The sequence below is a fragment of the Diadema setosum genome, chromosome 2 (assembly GCF_964275005.1).
Source record: "Diadema setosum chromosome 2, eeDiaSeto1, whole genome shotgun sequence".
NCBI lineage: Eukaryota > Metazoa > Echinodermata > Echinoidea > Diadematoida > Diadematidae > Diadema > Diadema setosum.
In genome coordinates, this window is record NC_092686.1 from 37,590,870 (window position 1) to 37,610,992 (window position 20,123).

General features: G+C 38.4%; 1 protein-coding gene across 1 annotated transcript in view; it reads right to left on the reverse strand.

The window, feature by feature from the left end:
- The window catches only part of LOC140242378 (uncharacterized), a 31,814-nt gene extending 17,929 nt beyond the window's left edge, over window positions 1-13,885 (reverse strand). Inside the window, exons 1-5 of the mRNA XM_072322118.1 lie at window positions 13,207-13,885; window positions 7,071-7,257; window positions 5,881-6,079; window positions 2,123-2,331; window positions 787-944 (exon numbers count right to left, since the gene is read on the reverse strand). Coding sequence (XP_072178219.1) covers window positions 787-944; window positions 2,123-2,331; window positions 5,881-6,079; window positions 7,071-7,257; window positions 13,207-13,800 — 1,347 coding nt within the window. The 5' untranslated portion in view covers window positions 13,801-13,885. The remainder of the gene's footprint in view (window positions 1-786; window positions 945-2,122; window positions 2,332-5,880; window positions 6,080-7,070; window positions 7,258-13,206) is intronic.
- Window positions 13,886-20,123: the final 6,238 nt, after the last annotated feature.

Here is a 20,123-nt window from a genome sequence, read left to right on the forward strand (position 1 = left end):
GAGGTCAGTCTCACCAAGGAGGTTCGAGAGATGGAGTTACAAGTCATAATTATTCAATCAGCTGTCAGTTTTCTATGGATGGACAAAAGAATTCAACAGGTGCATTTGTGCCTTTTATGTTCGATGCTTGAAGCCGCCATCTTTCTGAGCAATCTGAAGATTCATTTTTAACGCCAACATAATATCGGGTATATGCTGCTCGTTTATATATCAAATGCAAAGAAATTTCACCTAATGATAAAGCATATAAAACAAAAGTAAATTCTGTTCGAAAATATGTGCAAAAGTGTAAATCTGAGCTGTATTTTGTGAAAGTGTTTGAAATTTTACCCAAATGGAAAGCCGGTTTTATCACTTTTCTCCTTATTTCCGCCAAATGAAACTAATATGGTATCATCTTCAAGTATAGTTCTTTATAAATTAATATTTCAGATTAGCGTACAGACATGTACAGTCAAGTAATTTTGATATCTATTTCAGCAATATTTGAGCAATTTCTATTCGTGCAACCCTGTGCCTTTACCATTGTCTACCGACCATCGTTTGTAAGTAGGGATAGCGAAAAGAAATTACCTTCACAAAGACATATCTTCCTTGGAAAGTGGCTGGTGATTATGCAATGAGACACAAGTCAATTGTCTTTGCATCTGAGCGGCAGATCCAGTTTGACACATACTTCAAATATTTTTGAGTGGCGGCTTCGAGCATGGGATCAAAGCGAATAAGACTGTTGTGACTCCAATTTTCGAACCTCCTTGGTCTCACTGAGGGAACCCAAATCCTCACCTGGTGGACACCCATGCCCATTGTGTTTCCCAGCTCATCAATAGCATCCAGGACCAGGATGCACGGTCCCATGGCGATGGCGGCCACAAAGGCCTCACAGATGCGGTGGAAGTTGGACAGCTCCTCCGAGTCTCCGCTCGTTTCAGCCGGACCATCACCTATTGTGATACAAACACAATAAAAGAAGGAAATTCCTCTCTGCGAGCATCAAAACGTGATCGAAACAGGGTCGGTGACTACACAGGCATTGTAACAGAAAAATAAGCCATCGGAGTCACAATATTTGGTTAGCAACTACAGAACATGGATTTCGGGGGGGGGGGGGAGTTTGACAAAAATATGAACAGACCATGTGAACTGTATTCAACTGGGCTACACTTAGTATTTGCAGACAGATCACGCATACTGATTTCTAATATACGTTGGCATCACATCACCATATGTTACAAAGTACAGTACTCTCCGCATAATCGGGTGGGCTTGGGCAGAGTATTTCTTACCCGATTAAGCGGAGTACCCGACTAACAGGAGAACATTCACATTTGACACATCTCATTCACATTTGACACATACAATGTGCATGTACATGCATTGTGCACTGCACTTAACACCTACACTGTATGCTTAACAGGTGCGCTTGCATGGCACATTATACGTACCTTACAATTACAATATTATAATATTTACAATAATTTACACTCTTTTTAGGGACAAATATGTCTTCAGAAAACTTTGTTTCATTACTGTACCTGTATGAACAACAAAGAAAAAAAAAATGACATTCATGATTTCTTAAAGTGATATATATCTGCAATAAAATGTGCTTTAAAATTACATTAGAAGAAAATTATTTACCCGTTTATGCGGAGAAGCAACCCGATTATCAGGTAATTATAATGTGCATTGGAAGTGATTTTGACATTACTACCCAATTAAACGGATTACCCGTTTAAGCGATACCCGATTATGCGGAGAGTACTGTACTTAGAAATGGTTGATTTTATACAATTAGTCTCTTTACATACAATTGGTGCATGTATAAATCATAAGAGATACACTTGTACATTTTATAGTCATATTACAACTCCATATAATCTAAGTACCAAATATAAATATTCAGATATCAAATGGTTTCAAAAAAGCTGAAAAACACAAGTTGTCGATGTTTGCAAAATATGCCACATAGTTAATTCATCAGACATGACAGCAGAAAGGTGGGCAGCATGTGAATACATAATTGAATGTTTTCTACACTTAATCATTTTCCTGTTGTCTCACAGGTAAAAAACAAACAAACAAACTCAAAATGGAATAATAGACAGTTCCAATATCATACCTCCATACTGGCCACGGAGTTCAAAGGTCACCCTGCGAAGGAAGCTGCGAATGTCTGTGCTGAGGGCACTGGAGCCCACGTAGTGAGCCAACACCTTGACATTTGGGTGTGAACTCTGGAACTCCCTGACCCAGTTGGCTACCAAGGATGTCTTGCCACACCCTCTTTCACCAACAAGCGTCACTATGGACTTGTAGGCTGGTGCCACTCTGCACATACAAACAACGGTTTTGATATTGGTGATGATGATACCATTAACGATGATGACAATAAAAGCATTTAGAGGAGTCATAGCATATCAACAGAAATAATAAAAAACAATGATGATAATCGTGATGATATTTATAACTCAGGAAGAGGAGGAAAAGGAGGAGAAAGAAGACAAGGACCAAGTCAAAGAAGGTGACGAAGATGATGAAAAAGAAGAAGAAGGAAGAAGAGGAGGATGAAGATGAGAAAAAATTAAAGAAAATATGGCAACATTTATCCATGAGAGCAACACAAGTAGTACACAAACTCTGCTTTCAATTTGTTACACTGACGTTACCATCAAAGACGCCAGTAAAATTAATAACTATAATAGTCAAGATGAGACCCATCAAACGATGATGAAAATTATAACAATTGGTGTAATATTCATAACCTGACAAGCTATAAAACTTTGAACTGCTACCAAAAAAATTATCCTATTTAGGTGATCCGAGTATCCTCTCGGATCACCTTCTGTATCTGTACGGATTCTTTGTTCTTCTTCTTTATTTCTGGACAAAAGTTGTGTATCTACGTACTCAAAAAGTACTCAGAGTATCAACTTCAAACTCATACCATATATGTATCATGTCCCAAAGACGACAAATCTAATGTATCATTGTGATTGGTCGATCATGACGTCACTATGACGTCATTATATGAAAACACATTCTCACTCCTATCTCATTAATGGAATAGAATTTTTCAATGAAATTTACGTCACATATAGTTCAAGTCAAGCGCATTCTACTCATATAATCAAAATTCATATTTTCTCTTTTAACGTGCGCGTACGCGCGCGTTGAAATATTTGTATGCTCAAATCGAGCTCAAATTTTTTTTACACACGTTTCAGACCATTTGGAGCATTTTTTGAAAAATTGAAAAAATTGGACGGACGCGTACGCGCGCGCGCATATACGCACGTACAGCTCATATGCAATGAATATTTCCACTTTTTTTACACAGATCGGATGCCTGAAATGTCAAGGAATATTTCTACCAAGTTTCAAGTCAATCCCACTCAAAATGACGTCATACGGGCCCGTCAAAGTTGAAATTCCGCGCGCGCGTCAATGGCGATATACAGTGCAACAATGCCAAAAAACTGCCAATTTTAAATCCGATTTTACTCGTCAGGATGGACGGTGACCCCCCATTTTCTTTACATATTCTGAAAGCTGATGAGTTGTACATGTCATTTCATGGGTTGGCAATGCTGGAAAAATGATTAAAATATATCAAATTTCTTAATAAATTTAAAAAAGTAAATTTTCAAAATGACGTCATCAAATTTCAAGTTCATTCAAGCATATCTCACTTATTCTTTAGTTGATTTTCGTCCAAATTTCAATATGTTGTAGCTTATTAAATGGTTTTTCAGATATATAATAACAACAATTTGATTGGATGACGGCATCACCTCGTAAAAAGGGATTAAAAGTAACATTGTTAAATTTGACCAATTTACGTGTTATCTCTATGGGAGGGAATTTTTCTGGAAATGAAAACTGACATGACTATCTTTATCGAGCACTAGCTCACTTATGCTTCGGTGAATTTCTCCCATATTTTAGTATGTTGTAGCTGAGACTTTGGGCTATCGTGAATGTGCCCTTCGTTTTTTCATACGGAGTCGGCATCATGCCCAAAAACTTGGTTGAAATTAAAGCTTATCTTCCATGTATTTTCATATTCCTTTCTTTCTGTAACTTTCTTTGCAATAACTCAAGAAAAACAAGCTCTATCAGCCCAATATTTTGCACATGTTTAGTTTATGTCACGTACATTATTTCATAAAATAACAACTACTTGATCGGGCACCTTCTTGGGTATGTAAATTAGGGTCAAAGGTAAAAAATGTTTCATCCTGTATCTTGGTGAATACATGTCTTATCTTTCCCATATTTTGCATACGTAAAGACCATGTTACAAGAATCATTTCACAAAATAATCACTTTTTGCTCAGACGCCATCTTGTCTGTGCAAAGTAGGGTCAAAGGTCATATGTACTTCTTTCTTTATCTTCATTATGACGTGTTATCTCTATGGGAGGGAATTTTTCTAGATGTGAAAATTGACATGATTGTCTTTATCGACGACTAGCTCAATTACCCTTCGGTGAATTTCTTCCAGATTTTAGTATGTTGTAGCCAATGTAATACTCTTTAAGTTTTGTGAATCAAAGTTTTAATCGGATGATGTCTTCACCACGTGAAAATGGATATAATGTAACCTTGTCAAATTTAACCAGTTTACGTGTTATCTCTATGGGAGGGAATTTTTCTGGAAATGAAAATTGACATGACGGTCTTTATCGAGCACTACCTCATTTACTCTTCTGTAAATTTCTCCCAGATTTTAATATGTTGTAGCTGAGACTTTGGGCTATCATCAGTGATTCTCCATTTTTTCATACGATGCCGAGATCACGTCAAAAAACTTGGTTGACATCAAACTTATCTTCGATGTATTGAGATATTTCTTTCTCTCTGCAACTTTCTTTGCAATAACTCAAGAAAAACAGCCCCTATCATCCCCATATTTGGCACATGTTTAGTTTATGTCACGTACATTATTTCATAAAATAACAACTACTTGATCAGACACCATCTTGGGTATGTAAATTAGGGTCAAAGGTCATAAATGTTTTAACCTGTATCTTGGTGAATACATGTCCTATCTTTCCCATATTTTGCACACGCAAAGGCCATGTTACAAGAATTATTTCACAAAATAACCACTTTTTGCTCAGATGCCATCTTGGCTGTGCAAAGTTGGGTCAATGGTCAAATATACTTCCTTCTGTATCTTCGTTATAGTGTATACCGAATTTGGTAACAAAGATAGCAGACCTGACTCTCTTTTCTAAATGAGAATCCAAATATCACAAGTCCAATGTCTCTAAACACAGATGAAACCTATATGGTCATGCCTATTGCGATCAGGACTCGAATCATTGATAAAAAAACATCGGATCACCTAATTTGTCAGTCTTGACAAATTCCAAGTCTAGTTGCCTGTTGTGATTGCTGAAGACTTTGATACAATATTCCTTAATGACAACTTCAGGTATCTTTGATTGAAAACTCAAGAATACAATACTGAACAACATAAAGACTGACAAAACAAACAAGTACTGGTATCAGGGTTCAACACTATTTTTTTTTTTTCCTCTGGTGGCCCATTCTGGCCACTAAAATCTTTAATTGTGAAATTCTGGTGGTCTCATAGAAAAAATGATAAATTGGCCCAAAACAAAAAGATACATACAAATCCATCTTGAATCGGGCAACAAAAGAAAACCTTTTAAAAAAATATGGTGGCACGAAGCAATTTCTAGTGGACCTACATGTATAACGCCATATATACCGTAAAACTACCAGTATATACATACATCATTACCACAATTCATGTGTGATGTGAAAGGACAGTGATGATGATCAGAAAGAACAAAAGAAGGAGAAGGAGTAGGAGAAGGATGAGAATGCTTCTCGGCAGAGACATACTGTGTTTTCTTCTTGCCCTTGACGACCACCCACTCCTCTGACTTCTCACTCGTGGTTGGTGTGTCAGGGTCAATCCAAGCCTCGCAGTGATCCGTCACTTTCTGAAAGAGCTTGTCGATCTCTGGCGTCTTCACAAAGACCCTTCGTCGCGTCTCGGCGTACGCCTCGTGAGCAGCCCACTCCCTGAACTGCTCTCCATCTGCGCGGAAGTCATAGAATGTAAAGCTTACTCATTTTTGTCTACCAAGAGTAATTATTATAATTAATCACAATGATGCTCATTAAGGTTGTTTGTCTACTGTTTTGACTTGATTTCCCTTTGTTGGTCAGTTTAGTTCATCCATTTACAAAGAATATCAATTCATCATTTATGAAATGCATAAGGCCATCTATGAGTAGATCTGATGCAACTTTTAATTCATCGGAAAGTAATAAAGATGTTGCAGTTAACAGGTTAATTACTGTAAGTTCTGGACAGTTTGCTGGGTACATATAAACATGGCATGCATCTGAGGTTGCTGAAAAAGGGGACTAATATGTTAAGTTGCAGAGTGATATCCATTCACAAGGTCTTGGTAAAATTGTGGTTACCATGGCAATGCTTTGTCTGGCAAACACAAAAATCAGGTCTCCACATCTACACCTCAATGCCATAATGTCCACTAAATTTGATTTCAATTGCTTCATATTTATGGAAGGAATTCACTTCATGAGATTTTCAAGAAAACATGCAGTTACCACTTATCACTATTAAACCAGCATTTAGCCGGGGGGGGGGGGGGGGGGGGGGGGGTAATTGTCGTCGGGGAAAATTGCTGTGATACGCATTATAAATACCAAATTTGAAATCAATTGCTTAAATACTGTGGAAATAGTTTGCTCCACGAGATTTTGAGAAAATTGTGGTTACCATAGCAATGCTTTCTCCGACAAACACAAAAAACATGTCATTGCACATCTACATCTCAATGTCATCATGTAGGTTTACCGTAAGTTTCATCTAAATTTCTTCAAAATTGTAGGAGTTCGCAAAGCAAGATTTGCAACTGACCGCCAAACCGACCGCCCAACCGACCACACACTGATTCCTATACCCCCTTAGATACACTTTGTGAATGCAGAGGTACAAATATATCATAAGCGTTTACACAGCAGATGCACAAAAAAAAGGGGGAGGAGGCAAAGCATACCAACATCACCAAGAATGTCATCCAGTGGAGGATAAAGGTCATTAATCACTTCCATCCATTCTTCCAGGACCAACTGGCCAAGCTCCTCTGGAGTGCGAAAGAACTTGACCCTCAGGCCCTTGTTGATGATGCGGTGCTTGAGGGCTGTCACTCGCATTTCCGTCTCCTCATTCTCAGCCTGATATATCTGTATGAGATAAGGGTACAAATAACAAAGTATTTTGACGTGACGAGAAAAAAACCGTCCCAGTACCAACTATAAAATCTAGATGACTATAATAAATGGAGCAGTCAATTTTGTTAGAACTAGCATGCACCTCCCAGATGGTAGTGCACACATTCTCACGTTCTGTGATTTTAAAGTTACTCTGAGCTCACATTTTTGTTCATACCACAGCACATCAAGTGTTACACATCATGACTACTAGTTAAAAGGAAGTCCATCCTTGGGGTATGTCATGTTGCTTTGTATTTGAAATCAGAAATCAGAAAAATCAGAGAAGTAGATCCGTGAAAATTTGGAAACAAAATCAGACACACATGAAAAGTTATGAACTGTCAAAGTTCAGAAAGTAACAAGGCAAAGTGGCAACTCTTTATGATATTTAAGAGATGAGCAAGTCTCCATTTGGTGTGTGTACAAAAAGTCACAAAGTTTTCATGTGTCTCCTGAAAAAATTTTTCCTTCAGATCTGTTCTTAGTATGTCATAAGGATCATCACACTATATGTCTTTGCATGTCCTCCTCAGGAGACAAGTTCTGTGTCCAAATATTTGAGAAAAATGAAAATGAGTTAAACTTCCTGTACAATACAAATGAAGAGCTGCCCAACACATGTCACACAGTGTTGCTGATTTGCTTTACTGTCTAAACTTTTAACAGTTCGTAATTTTTTTATGTGTCTAATTTTTTTTCTCACCAAAATTTTTACGAATTTTCTTCTCCAGTTTTTCTGTTTTAATACCAAGTGACAGACATTGTAATGTCAGGATATGGATGGAATTTCTCTTTGGTGGATGAAAGGTCTCACAGATCTTAAAAGAGGTCAAAATTTCCACAGGATCTGTCAAAACTTGGCTCATGAATAGCCTGTCAGACTAAAGTTTATCAGTAATGTGGATTTGAAGCCAAGAACATGAAAATATGATGTACCCTTCTTGGGCATGACAGGATCATGTTGGACATGATCATTCAAGCATTCTTCTAAAATGCATTCATGGAGGCCTTTGCTGGACCACTCAAAAGATTGTGGTCTTGATTTATAAGACTATTTACAATGTAGGCGTAATACTTTGCCATAAGTAGTCTCAGTAACATCATACCATTCACGAGGTAAGCAAGGCAAGGGTTTTACAGTACACATATACATGGAATCTCACCAGCAAAACTTTGCAAGTACCTTTATCTCCCTGTTTTAATACCAGGATGCGTACTTGACCTCAGATACAACCCACAACTGTTTGTCTAGCACTTTGACTGTGACATGGGCGGCAACGATAATTTACAAACAATGGGCCACGTAAAGCAAATATTTGACATAGATTTCTTCTTGGTTTCTCGAACAGATAACTAGTTATTACTATGGCATCAGAACCTTTGATCTGGTCTGCAATTCCTTTTGCTTTGTGCCCCTGTAAGCAAACAGTATTCTTTCTTACATTCATTCTCTTTGCTTCAGTCAGATCTGTGATTTGCATAATTTGTTGCACAATGTCAAAATATTTTCCATTCATGTACCATACACACAAGGTCTTGAAATCTAAACACCAATTAGTAAATAGAGATAAATGTGAAGTCTTGAATTTCAATTTGCAGCATATATAAGAACATCTTAATCTATTGATGTTTAACTGTAGACTTCTTGACTCACAGCTCCTTTCATTAATTGTGCTGTACAAAATAAAAGAGAAAATTCATCAGTATAATTCCATACCATGCTCTGTTGATTTTCATGAGTAATATCACAAAATGGTAGAAGTATATGTAGAATCACACAAAATAAAAACAATATGGAATTTAAAAGTGTGTGTGTGAGACAATAATTAAATGTTACACATCTAATTTACATCAGAGTTATAGTGATTAAAATACTTTTTTCTTTTCTAAAATTTATGAAAAACTTTCTTATTTACTATTTTTCTTTTCTTTTGGCCCATGAATTATTGAAAATTTTGTCGTATGTGATGAAGTCATTTTGCTCTTTTCACTGAAATCTACTTGAATTTCAAGTGGAGTTTCCCTTCAACAATAATCTGCATTCCTCACTGCATTAAGTGAAACTGGAAGTTTTCACCTGAAAATAACCTGAAAATAACCTGAAATCAGCTATAGCCTTGAAACCTTTATTGTATCAAACAATTGTTCCTCCTTACATGTATATGCTTGAGGCAAATTATTTGACCCCCACACTGACTTTTCTATTATCTACAAATCTACATGCATGTAGGCCTACTGCTGCAGCAAGTATGGGGTCATGTTATTTACATTATGTACATTGTACGTCACGTGAATGAACTGAATCACGGGCAGACCAGGCATACTGCATATAATGGAAGTCCCTTTCAAGGGACTATACACTTGATATTTCACAGCAAAATCTTCCATAAATCAAGGTGTCTATACCAAAAAAACAATATTGCCATTGCACACTTTTACATTCATTGGACATACAAATGTACAAATGTAAATTGTAACATTGTCTGAGCTTCAGCCATGATGTATGAAAGAATTTGAAAGAGATTTCAAAACATCTTGAACATGACATGATACAAATAAGATCCAACTGACATGCTGTGGCAATGATTCCAACACCAAGTATTCAAATGGCCACTCCTGAGGTGCTGTGGTTATACATTTTGTACTACATTGATTTTTGCGGATTCCGCTCTTATTCTGGCAAGCACGCATTCTAAAACTCACAAAAATATCTTCAAAGTTCTTTTCTGCACATTTTTAATACTAAATACACGTAGGTTGACAATTAGGCAATGCAAATTCAAGAACCTGAAAATATGTTTTTGAGCGACTCGGCGCGAAATTATGTGAAAATATTGCCATTTCCCGTAGTTACGCCTAGCTCATGAATCAATTGCATAGTTCTATATGAACTATGGATCACAATGTTCATGCTCCATTCAAACTGTTAACAATGTCACGAACCCAGCTCATTCCAAAAAATTTCATAGTGACTACAATATGTGACCGGCGACAACGGTTTCAGGCAAAAGTCGGAAATTTTGAAAATATATTTTTTCATTGAATCACATTGCCCATTTCCAAAGCTTTACATTGATATAAAACACTTGTATTCTCTGTTACTGTGAGTGGTCATAAAGCGAAATATAATGCACTTTTTCATTTGTTAGCCTGACAACATTGCGAGAAAACGGGCTTTGAAGATTCCCCTCATGCTCGAAGAAAGTGCCAGGCGGCGATGCGAGGTTAGAATCACCCATCCGTACAATGATGTCAATCGAGATTAAGCTCCGCCTCTAGCAACCACAGCGGCTTCTGATTGGCTCACCGAGACAGTCAAATTTCCCGGGCACCTTCGTCGGAACTCAGCGTATGGTTCCGAATGCACAATGCGTTTCGCTCGGGTTTGTTTACCAGAACGTCTTTAAAGATTGCGGATACGATAATTACAAGCTGCTGGTTCCGTGTGTATGGTGCACGGGTGCACGTATTACTCAATGGCATCCACACGCTATGCCTGTGTGTATACGTCACGGGAGTGGGTAGCACATTCGTATCCACATCTTTACAAATTACGTTTTCATAGTGGTTGAATTGTAAATTTCACCATCGGGACCCTTTCGAAGGCAGGATGAAAAGGGTCATGCTTTCTGTAGTTTCTTTTTTTGAAGCTGTACATTGTGTGTTGCATTGCGGTAAACAAGCAAGCAAGCAAACAAACACGACTTTGCTTATAGTTTGGTGCAATTTCGACGTTTACGACAGTGTATTATTTGAATACTGGTCATTTATGAGCACTTCTTTTCGCTCTTCTGCTGTCTTTTTGAGTCAACCTGCTGTCATATTTACTACAATATCAACAAGTCAGTTTCCAATCGTACGTTGCACGATTTGTGTGGCATGTTCCCCAATGTATCTGTTTTCACATTAAGTTAGTGCTGCCTAGTAGTGCTGTTCACCTTTTTGTATCACTAATTCCATTGTCGAACATTGCGGTAAAAAAAAAGCTCGGATAGAAAGCCAAACGAAGAGCTTACACTAAAGACCGAGCGTACTGGTATCTATTGTAGCAACAACAATGGAGCATGCATGGCGTAATTAGCGTGGACAAAACATTTCCGACACGCTGCGTGCCGTGTCTCCGAAAGCTGAACTATGTAAATGTGTGCGACGCACTATCCAATCGCACGCGAGATGCCCCGCCGTAGCAACTCAGGGCATAGTGGCGCGGCGTTCAAAAGAAGATCGAAACTGACGAGTGCGATCCAACATAGGGTGTTTAAAATTCCATTTTCGGTAGGAAAAACTTAGTGTTATGCTGTGAAATTTAGTGTATATATATGTAGAAAACATATCAAAGATTAAAATTCTGCAAAAACCCAAAATCGACAAAAGTAATGGTCAAAATGATTGTACCCCGCCTAGGAGGGAATTTGCTTTTGCGACTTTCGCCTGAAACCGTTGTCGCGGGTCACATATGGATAAAAACATGGGTTGTGAACCACAGGCAAATATGACAATTATTCTTTCATATTTGCAATTCAACAGACAGATTGCAACATGCTGGTGAAATTCACAACAATCCAAAGTACATGAACATAGGTTTCCACACACATCAGATGAAACACAGGATATGGTGCAATTCACACTCTTACAAAATTTGTACCCTCATGCTGAATCTGAAATACACCTGCACATACACTGAAAAAAAAAAAGTCCCCAAAAAGAAAAAAAGAAAAATGTAAGTTCCTCCACGCCCAATCCACTGAACTCTTTAAGTTGTTGTTCTATTAGCTATCTCTCCTATGAGCATAAGCTACTTAAAAATAAATAGAATCACAATTCAAAACATCTGATTAATTGGTGGCATTTCCTCACATACATTGTGTAAGTTCTTTTCAGGCACATCCACAACATTCTGTCTTAAAATTGTATGGCCAACATAACGTGAGGTCTAAATTTGCCAGTACCCTTATGCTTACTCCAGATTTGAATTACAGAATGCAGTGCAAACATCTATTGCAATGCACATGTCAGCGTGCATAGGGGAGGCACCAGCCCACTGCCCCAGGCCAGTATGCTATTTCTAAAAACAGCCATGTTTAAACAAGAACCAAAACACATCTAGTTCGCATCTGCCAGGAAATTGGCAAAGATAAGTCACCTGCAGTGTTGCTAAACTGTGTACATGAGACTTGCCTGCAGCGCACAAGGCCTTATAATCTTGACAACCTTCTACCCTCCATTCACTGTTGTCACATAAAGGAATGCACTGTAAACAAAAATCAATAGCAACATTCACAATCATTTTAAAGATGTTGATTGCAGTGTAGTGCAATGGCCTCAGGCAAGAGGAAGTTGAGCATGTGCTAGATTTAAGTCACTCCATGCCACTGTTTGCATTATGACATTTAGAACTGTATGACTGGATTATTCAGCAAACAATGTCGCATCATCTGGTAATCCCTTTAGATCAAATCAATTTTTCTTTTCATATAGATGGATATACTATCCGTCCAAAGCACAGAACTGAGCTTTAAAATCATTGTAGTTCTATGGGGATTTTAAAATCAAATGTGAGACTGGTACATCTACACCAAAGAAGCCCGGTATACAGTGTAGAGTACTAAAGTGTGACATCATAGCCACTCGTCGTCATGGAAACTAATTCCGAACAACCTCACCTGGCCCGAATTTAAATGCACTCAACCAATTACAACCCCAGCTGTAACAAAAGACTATGACATCATCACTTGGTTTATACCCTATAGAGAGTAATATTATACACTGTTGCTAACTTCCTTTTTATATAAAATCTGAATTGTTGATTTCAAAATCAAGAACTATTAAAGCTCATGAGGATTGATATGAAAACAATGTTAATGTCAGTTTTTCTGGGTTGTTGTTTTTTGTTCAATTGTAGGTTTCATAATCACCCACCTTCAATTTTTCTTGACGAACACTTTCTGGCAGATCAAGAAATTTGTCTTCAATGTGTCTGACATCGCGGACGTAGAAACGACAAAACTTGTTGTCATTCAAGAAGGCCGCCTGAATGATCTCAAGCTCGGTGACGCTGCAATACTGATAGGCTTCTTGCAGGATCCAGTCGTACCCTTTGCTGGCCGCGACGAGATAGTTTCGATCCAGCCATGAGACATTCTTTGGAAGCTTGTCAAGGGAAGAGGGCAGAAGCTTGGCGTCCGCGGGCCTGTGCGTGCCGTATCGTTCCCCAATGAGGCAGATAAAAAACGGGCTGCAGTGGTTCACATACTCCAGACAGAGTGACACTACGTTGCCGGATTGGGCCTGCTCATCATTAATCCCCCAACGCAGGTCGACGGGGGCAAAGTAGGTCCCGCGAGCATGGCAGACGGAGTTGAGTTGAGGGAAGACGTAGCGGAGGAGATGTCCTCTCTCCTCCTGGAAGTCCAAGAAGGTGGAGCTTATGAAGGGCCGGATGGATTTCCGCCAGCTGAACTGCCGCTTGATGGTGCTGAAACTGCGCTGTAACTTGGGTCTTGACTTCCCCATGCTTGATGCGCCAGGACGGCTGAGAACCACACTACGTTAGATTTGGGAGATCCCTGTCTCAAATATCTGCCTTCCTCACTGAGATGAACATAATGCCCAAGATATCTGTGAATGATAGAGAACAGAAATGAATCAGTTGTCACGAAGGCAAACTTGAATTAAATGTGTCCATATGATTAAAACATCTCTTACGAGATGTTTTTAAAGCTTGAAAATTGTGTGTGCAAAGTAAACCCTGCAAACATGCCAATCTCTGCTTGAAATCAGCCAATTGATACAGAATGAGAATGCCACTATATATATATAAATGCAGAGTGTTCTTTGATAAAGCTGATTAAATGTAAGACTCCACCCACAACAGATTAGCTTGGTAAATTACCTGGTATGTCACACTGGTAAATGGGCACACCATAGCACTGCCTGCTGTCAACACTGCAAGCAAGCAAAGTGTGCCACAACCCCCCTACAAATCACAGGAAGCACAGAGGCAAGGACAATGTTGGACCTTTTACGTTCGATGGTAATTACTCACTTCCTCTGAAACAAAGTTGCCCCATAAACAGGACGCTCACGGAAAACCAACCCTGGGAATCCATACAGATACATACAATGTAAGTATGAGGGGCACATCAGATAATCATATAACAAAACTGAAAACAACTATAAATATATCAGTTAAATGTCAAAAATATGGGACTTGACACGTGTCGCGATAGAATTCACTACAAACAGGAACCAAATCAAGAACAAGAGATTATTAAAGCAGAGGGGTGAAAATGTGCAATGAAAGATTTTCATCAGTTGTCTCCCTCTGTACAAGTTTATGATCACAACTGCTATCTACACTGTAATACTACTTTTAACAAATATGTTAGATTTTTTTTTTTTGACATGTTTATTAAAATACTGATCAGCAGTTGTGATCTTACAATTACACTTACAACTGTGCAGAGGAAGACAAGTGTTTAAAATCTTTCATAGCACAAGAACCAAATTGTTTGTCTAGAGAGACACCTGTGGAAACTATCATCTCACTATGATAAATGTAAAGTATAACTTCCTGTTCAACACATGCACCATGTTGTATTATAATACTTACTGCCAATGTCAAATACAAATACTGTTGCTAATTAAATAATGTCATGGAGGGTCATGCCCTCTAACATCTCCAAGAAATGTGTTCACATGTATTTTTCACAACACACATTCTTGAAGGCATATATTTGTAGGTTATGTTTAAAGTGTTATTGGTACAAATCAGGTCTGCAGTTGTACATCATACTTAAACAGTTCATTTCTTATCTCTAAAAGAAACTCACAAAACGAGTACCAAGTGCATGTTCCTACATATATACGTGTACCTATAAAAAGGTTTTTTTTAAACCTTTTGATATAGAAATTTTTAAATGACAATGTAGCATCTAGTGATGAAATTATAAAGCAAGGAGAATACATCATGCACATATTGTACTACAGTAACTGCCACTTTACACAACAGTGGTAATCGCATTCATACATGATACACGTTATGTAGCATACATTTTTGTAGAACTCGGGGTATTCATATGGTGGTCATCACAGGTTTAAAGGCATTTATAAAGATGCATTCTGACTTTAGGCCAAGCGCGAATTCTACGAATGAGAAAGTTGATAATGTCATCATCTCACAAGTTTCTATTCATTGTGCACAAAAAAAAAAAAAAAAATCCATTTTCTTCTGCCATAAATATGGAAGATATCATGCTTTTCCTCACTGAATAACTTCAAAATAATGATCAATCAGATGCAAGCATTTGACCCTGGCTGGGGCATAAAATTACAAATTACTTTTAAAAATCACTTTTGACTTGGCAATACATCATCAACTCATGCAATATTAAATGTGTTTACTTCAGACTAACCAGGGAGGTGGACCTCCCTGGACTACAATGTAACTTTCAGCTGGTCCATAATTGTTGTTCAAGAGTGAAACTGAATACCACTGAGTGTAGAAAACTAACAAAAAAGCATCAATTCTGCTGCTCTTCATATCAAAATGAGTCAAAGAGCCTTGGAGGAAATACATGTAACAAACATAAACCTAGACTCTATTCTATGTCTGCATTGACTCTTTCAAATAAAGTGACACAAAACAAACGGGGCATTAAAAGTTGAGATCAAAATCTGATATAATTTTCAAAAAAGGGCCTACAGTTGTACTGTAGGACAAGCGATAATCACATCAATGAAATTCCTGTAGAGGGTGAGGTAATGATGACAATGCTAACAAGCACAAAAACCTTCATCAAATTCCCTGGGGTTTTTTAATATTTAACAATTTTATTTTTTAAGTTTTCATTACACATCCCACAGATACAGTATTTTCATTATACTTTTATGAATCAGATAATTCATGACCCTTTTTTAGACTGAGAGTGGTGAGAACATACAGTGATCACACAGGTATATACAGGGATGTACAATGTACATTGTACAGTACTTCACTATCATATCTACGTTTCATAATTGCTGTGTACATCATTTTGTGTGCAAACTACACTTGGGAGGGGTGTGAGACACTGGCATCATTGCCCCATTTTATCTTTAGGAGCTGATATCACTGTCTCTCTGGTCGTTTCGGCTATCCTGGGTTTCAGGAGGCTAAAGTATTTCAGGCTTCTAACTTCAGCACAGCCCCCAACGTAACCCTAACCCTAAACTCTTGTACCCTATTAAACCCTAATATATTGATACGTATCACTCATTTTTCCTTTCCAATTCCAGCAGGAGTAAATTAATGGCTGTGCTGAAGTTGGAAGCTCGTAAAATAATTTTTCCCCCTAAAACCCAGGATTGCCGTAGTTTCAATGACATTATTGCCAATGGCTCCACTGGCAACCGTAGATCTTACAGTCCACAAAAATTTCTATCAGAGACATAACCCTAAACTAATTCATTGATAGGCATGTTCCTAAACCCAGGCACTGTAATGTACAAACTGAACGTGTTTGGGTCACCGGTGCAGTTATCATGTTCCAAGTCATATCACTGATAATTTAAGCTTCTTAACCAATTAAAAGTCATCAAGTTCTGTTCAATGAAATTGCCTCAAAATTGTGCAAAACATTTTTCGATTTGCATCAGATCTGTAGAATGTAAATTGAGCCACATCAGATTATGGAATGCATCAATTTTGGCTTCAGTGTTTGACATTATCACAGAAAAAGATGTTGTATATATCGTAATTGGTAATCCATACAGTTGCAGTCAGTTGAAAGAATACACACATTGCAAAGCCGGCACCTGTGTTCAAACATAACAGGACACGTTCCATCTGCAACTGGCGGTAGAGAAGTGTTCGTACTGTTTTATGACATTGAATATCATAGCCCAAATGGCCATTACCTGTAAAATTTTGTTTACGTTTGAGGTAATTCAATCTAGAAATTGATATCCTCTTGGATATGAAACTGCATTAGTAACTAAATATCTTGTCAGCGTTAGGGGGTGCACATACACTTGTATAGATTCTATAATTAGTCAAGATGATGACAATTGTTTACTGTGTTTGAACATTTTGCAGTGTGGGCATTTTCATGTAATTCATGCTCCACTGGACTATATATTCTTCATAAAAATTCTTTCATCTATCAAAATATTTGAAAAAAAAAAGTACAGACATTGATTCACCTGAAAACATTTTGTTTAACTTGTCAGATCATCCTATTAGTTTACCAACATCATCTTATCGATCATGCTGAGTCAGTTCACTCAACATTCATGTTGAGTATGAATGTGTGTGTGTCCACACAAGAGGTTAGAGCTTGACAAGTTAGAGGTGATTTTTATTTACAATGGCTCGACTATCTAATTTTTCAGCATGTGAAGGTCCTCGGTTCAAAGAAAATCTAACTGAGACATGGTACCTTGCCCATACAGCCTGAATACTACAGGTTGCATCAGCACTCTTTCTTTAAGTTTTTGCAAGGCAATAGTAGTTTACATGTAGAATAGATGATTTCCAGAGGCAAATCCAAATGTTTTTACGAATAATACTATTTTCATTATTTACAAAAAACAGTAACAAACTTGTGTCTTATGTAACACTAAAAGAAATATGCTCACAAACTCATTCTGTAGGGGGAACTCAGATCAGAATCCTCTTGTAGTCTTGCTTCAAAGTGGATCTTCAGGATTCTAAATGGTGCATGTCTACCAAGACTGTAACGACATGACTAACGTTAAGTGTAAGACACTAATGTTAGATCTAAGCTGAAAACAGACTCTTCATACAATTTGTAGAACTAACCTGTTACAAGAAAAAAAAGCGCAACCGTTCTAAACGTGAGAAACCAAATGCAGGCAATGAGCTATTGTAGAGTTTTTGGGAGGTATTAAAACTTGCAGATTTGACATGTGTTGTACATTAGGACCCTACATGTTGTATGCTGTTGATCTTACACTTTGGATTTGATAGTAGGGACTAACGTTAGTAAAACTAGTATACTTCACAGCTCATTACTAACCACTTGGTGTCGGTCGCGAAGTTCTCCAGTTATGAGCTTCACTTCTGAGATGGGGAGCTTACCTTTGTAATGTGTGCAGCTGCAGCAACCAACAACTTGTAACCTCCCACTAGGCCTAGGCCTACTACAGATCTTGTCATCCACGGGCACACGGCTAGTTCGATAGTTCATGCTAACTTCGACGAGGATAGTGCAAACACTCCAGTGTTTCCTTCGAACCTTCTTTTTGTCTTGTTTCAATGACGATGCTAGCCATGTCTAAATACATGGGACATTATTTTGCGTGAGATACTGACCGCAACTTGATCTCATCCGCTACATTAAACACAATTAGAAAATTGCGGGCAGTTGACTAGCGACCAGTTTCGTGACAGTGCAGTCCGGAACCATCCCCGGCCGGCCCCCTGCACTTTACCCAGCGGCTCAGTTGTTGTTACCAGGGAGCGGAGGTGAGAAGGGGGTAACTGCAGCTCTGAACTGATACACAGTACCTGTGGCGCTACTACGATCACACCGTTCGGTCCGTACTCCGTGCTTCACCAGCATGCGCCAAACAGCGTCGCCTCTTTAGCAACAGTTCCCACGCCGCTCTGTAGCTGTATACGGATCGATGAACAACTAAACTTTCCGCAGGTACCAATCATATTGATTTCCCAACAAAGACTGGTTGGCAATCTTTGAGCCCATTTCGCGCTGCGCATTTGCACAAAAGACAAACATCGAAAAGGCTTCAACAGACGAGGTCTGGGTTTTGTCACCTTCGTTTTCTTTTCTGTTTGCCCCCCCCCCCCCCCCACATTATTTCGTCTCTATTCACGATACCGGTATTTTTATTTATTTATTTATTTATTTATTTTTTTATTTATTTATTTTTTTTTTTTTTTTTGGGGGGGGGGGGTTCTGTATAAACTGCGAATTTATTACAATCAGAGGGTATAGCTTACTAGGGCAATATAGGTACCCCCCTTCCCCTGACCCTAACCCTAATCCTAATCCTGAACCTAATCCTAACCCTAACCCAAACCCGGAATCCTAAACCTCATCCTAACCCTAATCTTTTATCTCTAGGCCTATAGTAACCAGTGGCAGATCCACGGGGGGGGGGGGCGCACTGGGTGCGTGCCCCTTTTTATTTTTCTTGTCAAAACAAAAACAAAAAGGAAAAATGGGCAAGGCCGGGCGTGCGCCCCCCCCCCTCCCCCTTTAAATTTGCAAAGGCGCCACCTCTTTTACGGAATGTCTGAATCCGCCCCTGCTTACCATGCAGTAGGAAATAAATAGAAGGGGGAAATGCTCTGATACGCAATCAGACCGTACAATAGTTCGCTTTGCTGGTGCAACTCGCTGTTTCTTTATATTTGGTGGTCCATCTTGTTATTTATTTCCACTTTGTCTTCACAAAAGTATGAAACTGTGAGTTAAGTAATAATTATCATAATCATTACTGTACAATAATTTATTTTGTCCATCTTATATACAAAAATATTCGAAACAACAATGCATGAATTACATCACTTGCAACACTTGCAGTCGTAAGAACCAAAGTGGGGGAGTCTAAATCAAGAGCAAAGCGTAGTATTACTTTGGCCCCCGGAAAAAAAAAAAAAAATCAATTCACATCATTAATGAGACACGTATCTCAATAAACAGATACCGGATTGGCTTACGAATGGCAAAGAACCTCGACAATTAGTAAAACTGAAGCTCCGCACCAAGAGGGAGAGAGAGAGAGAGATGAGAGGAGAGGATATGAAATAATGGGAATAATAGAGATAAGTTGAGATGAGAGGGGAAAGACGAGATGGAGAGAGGATAGGA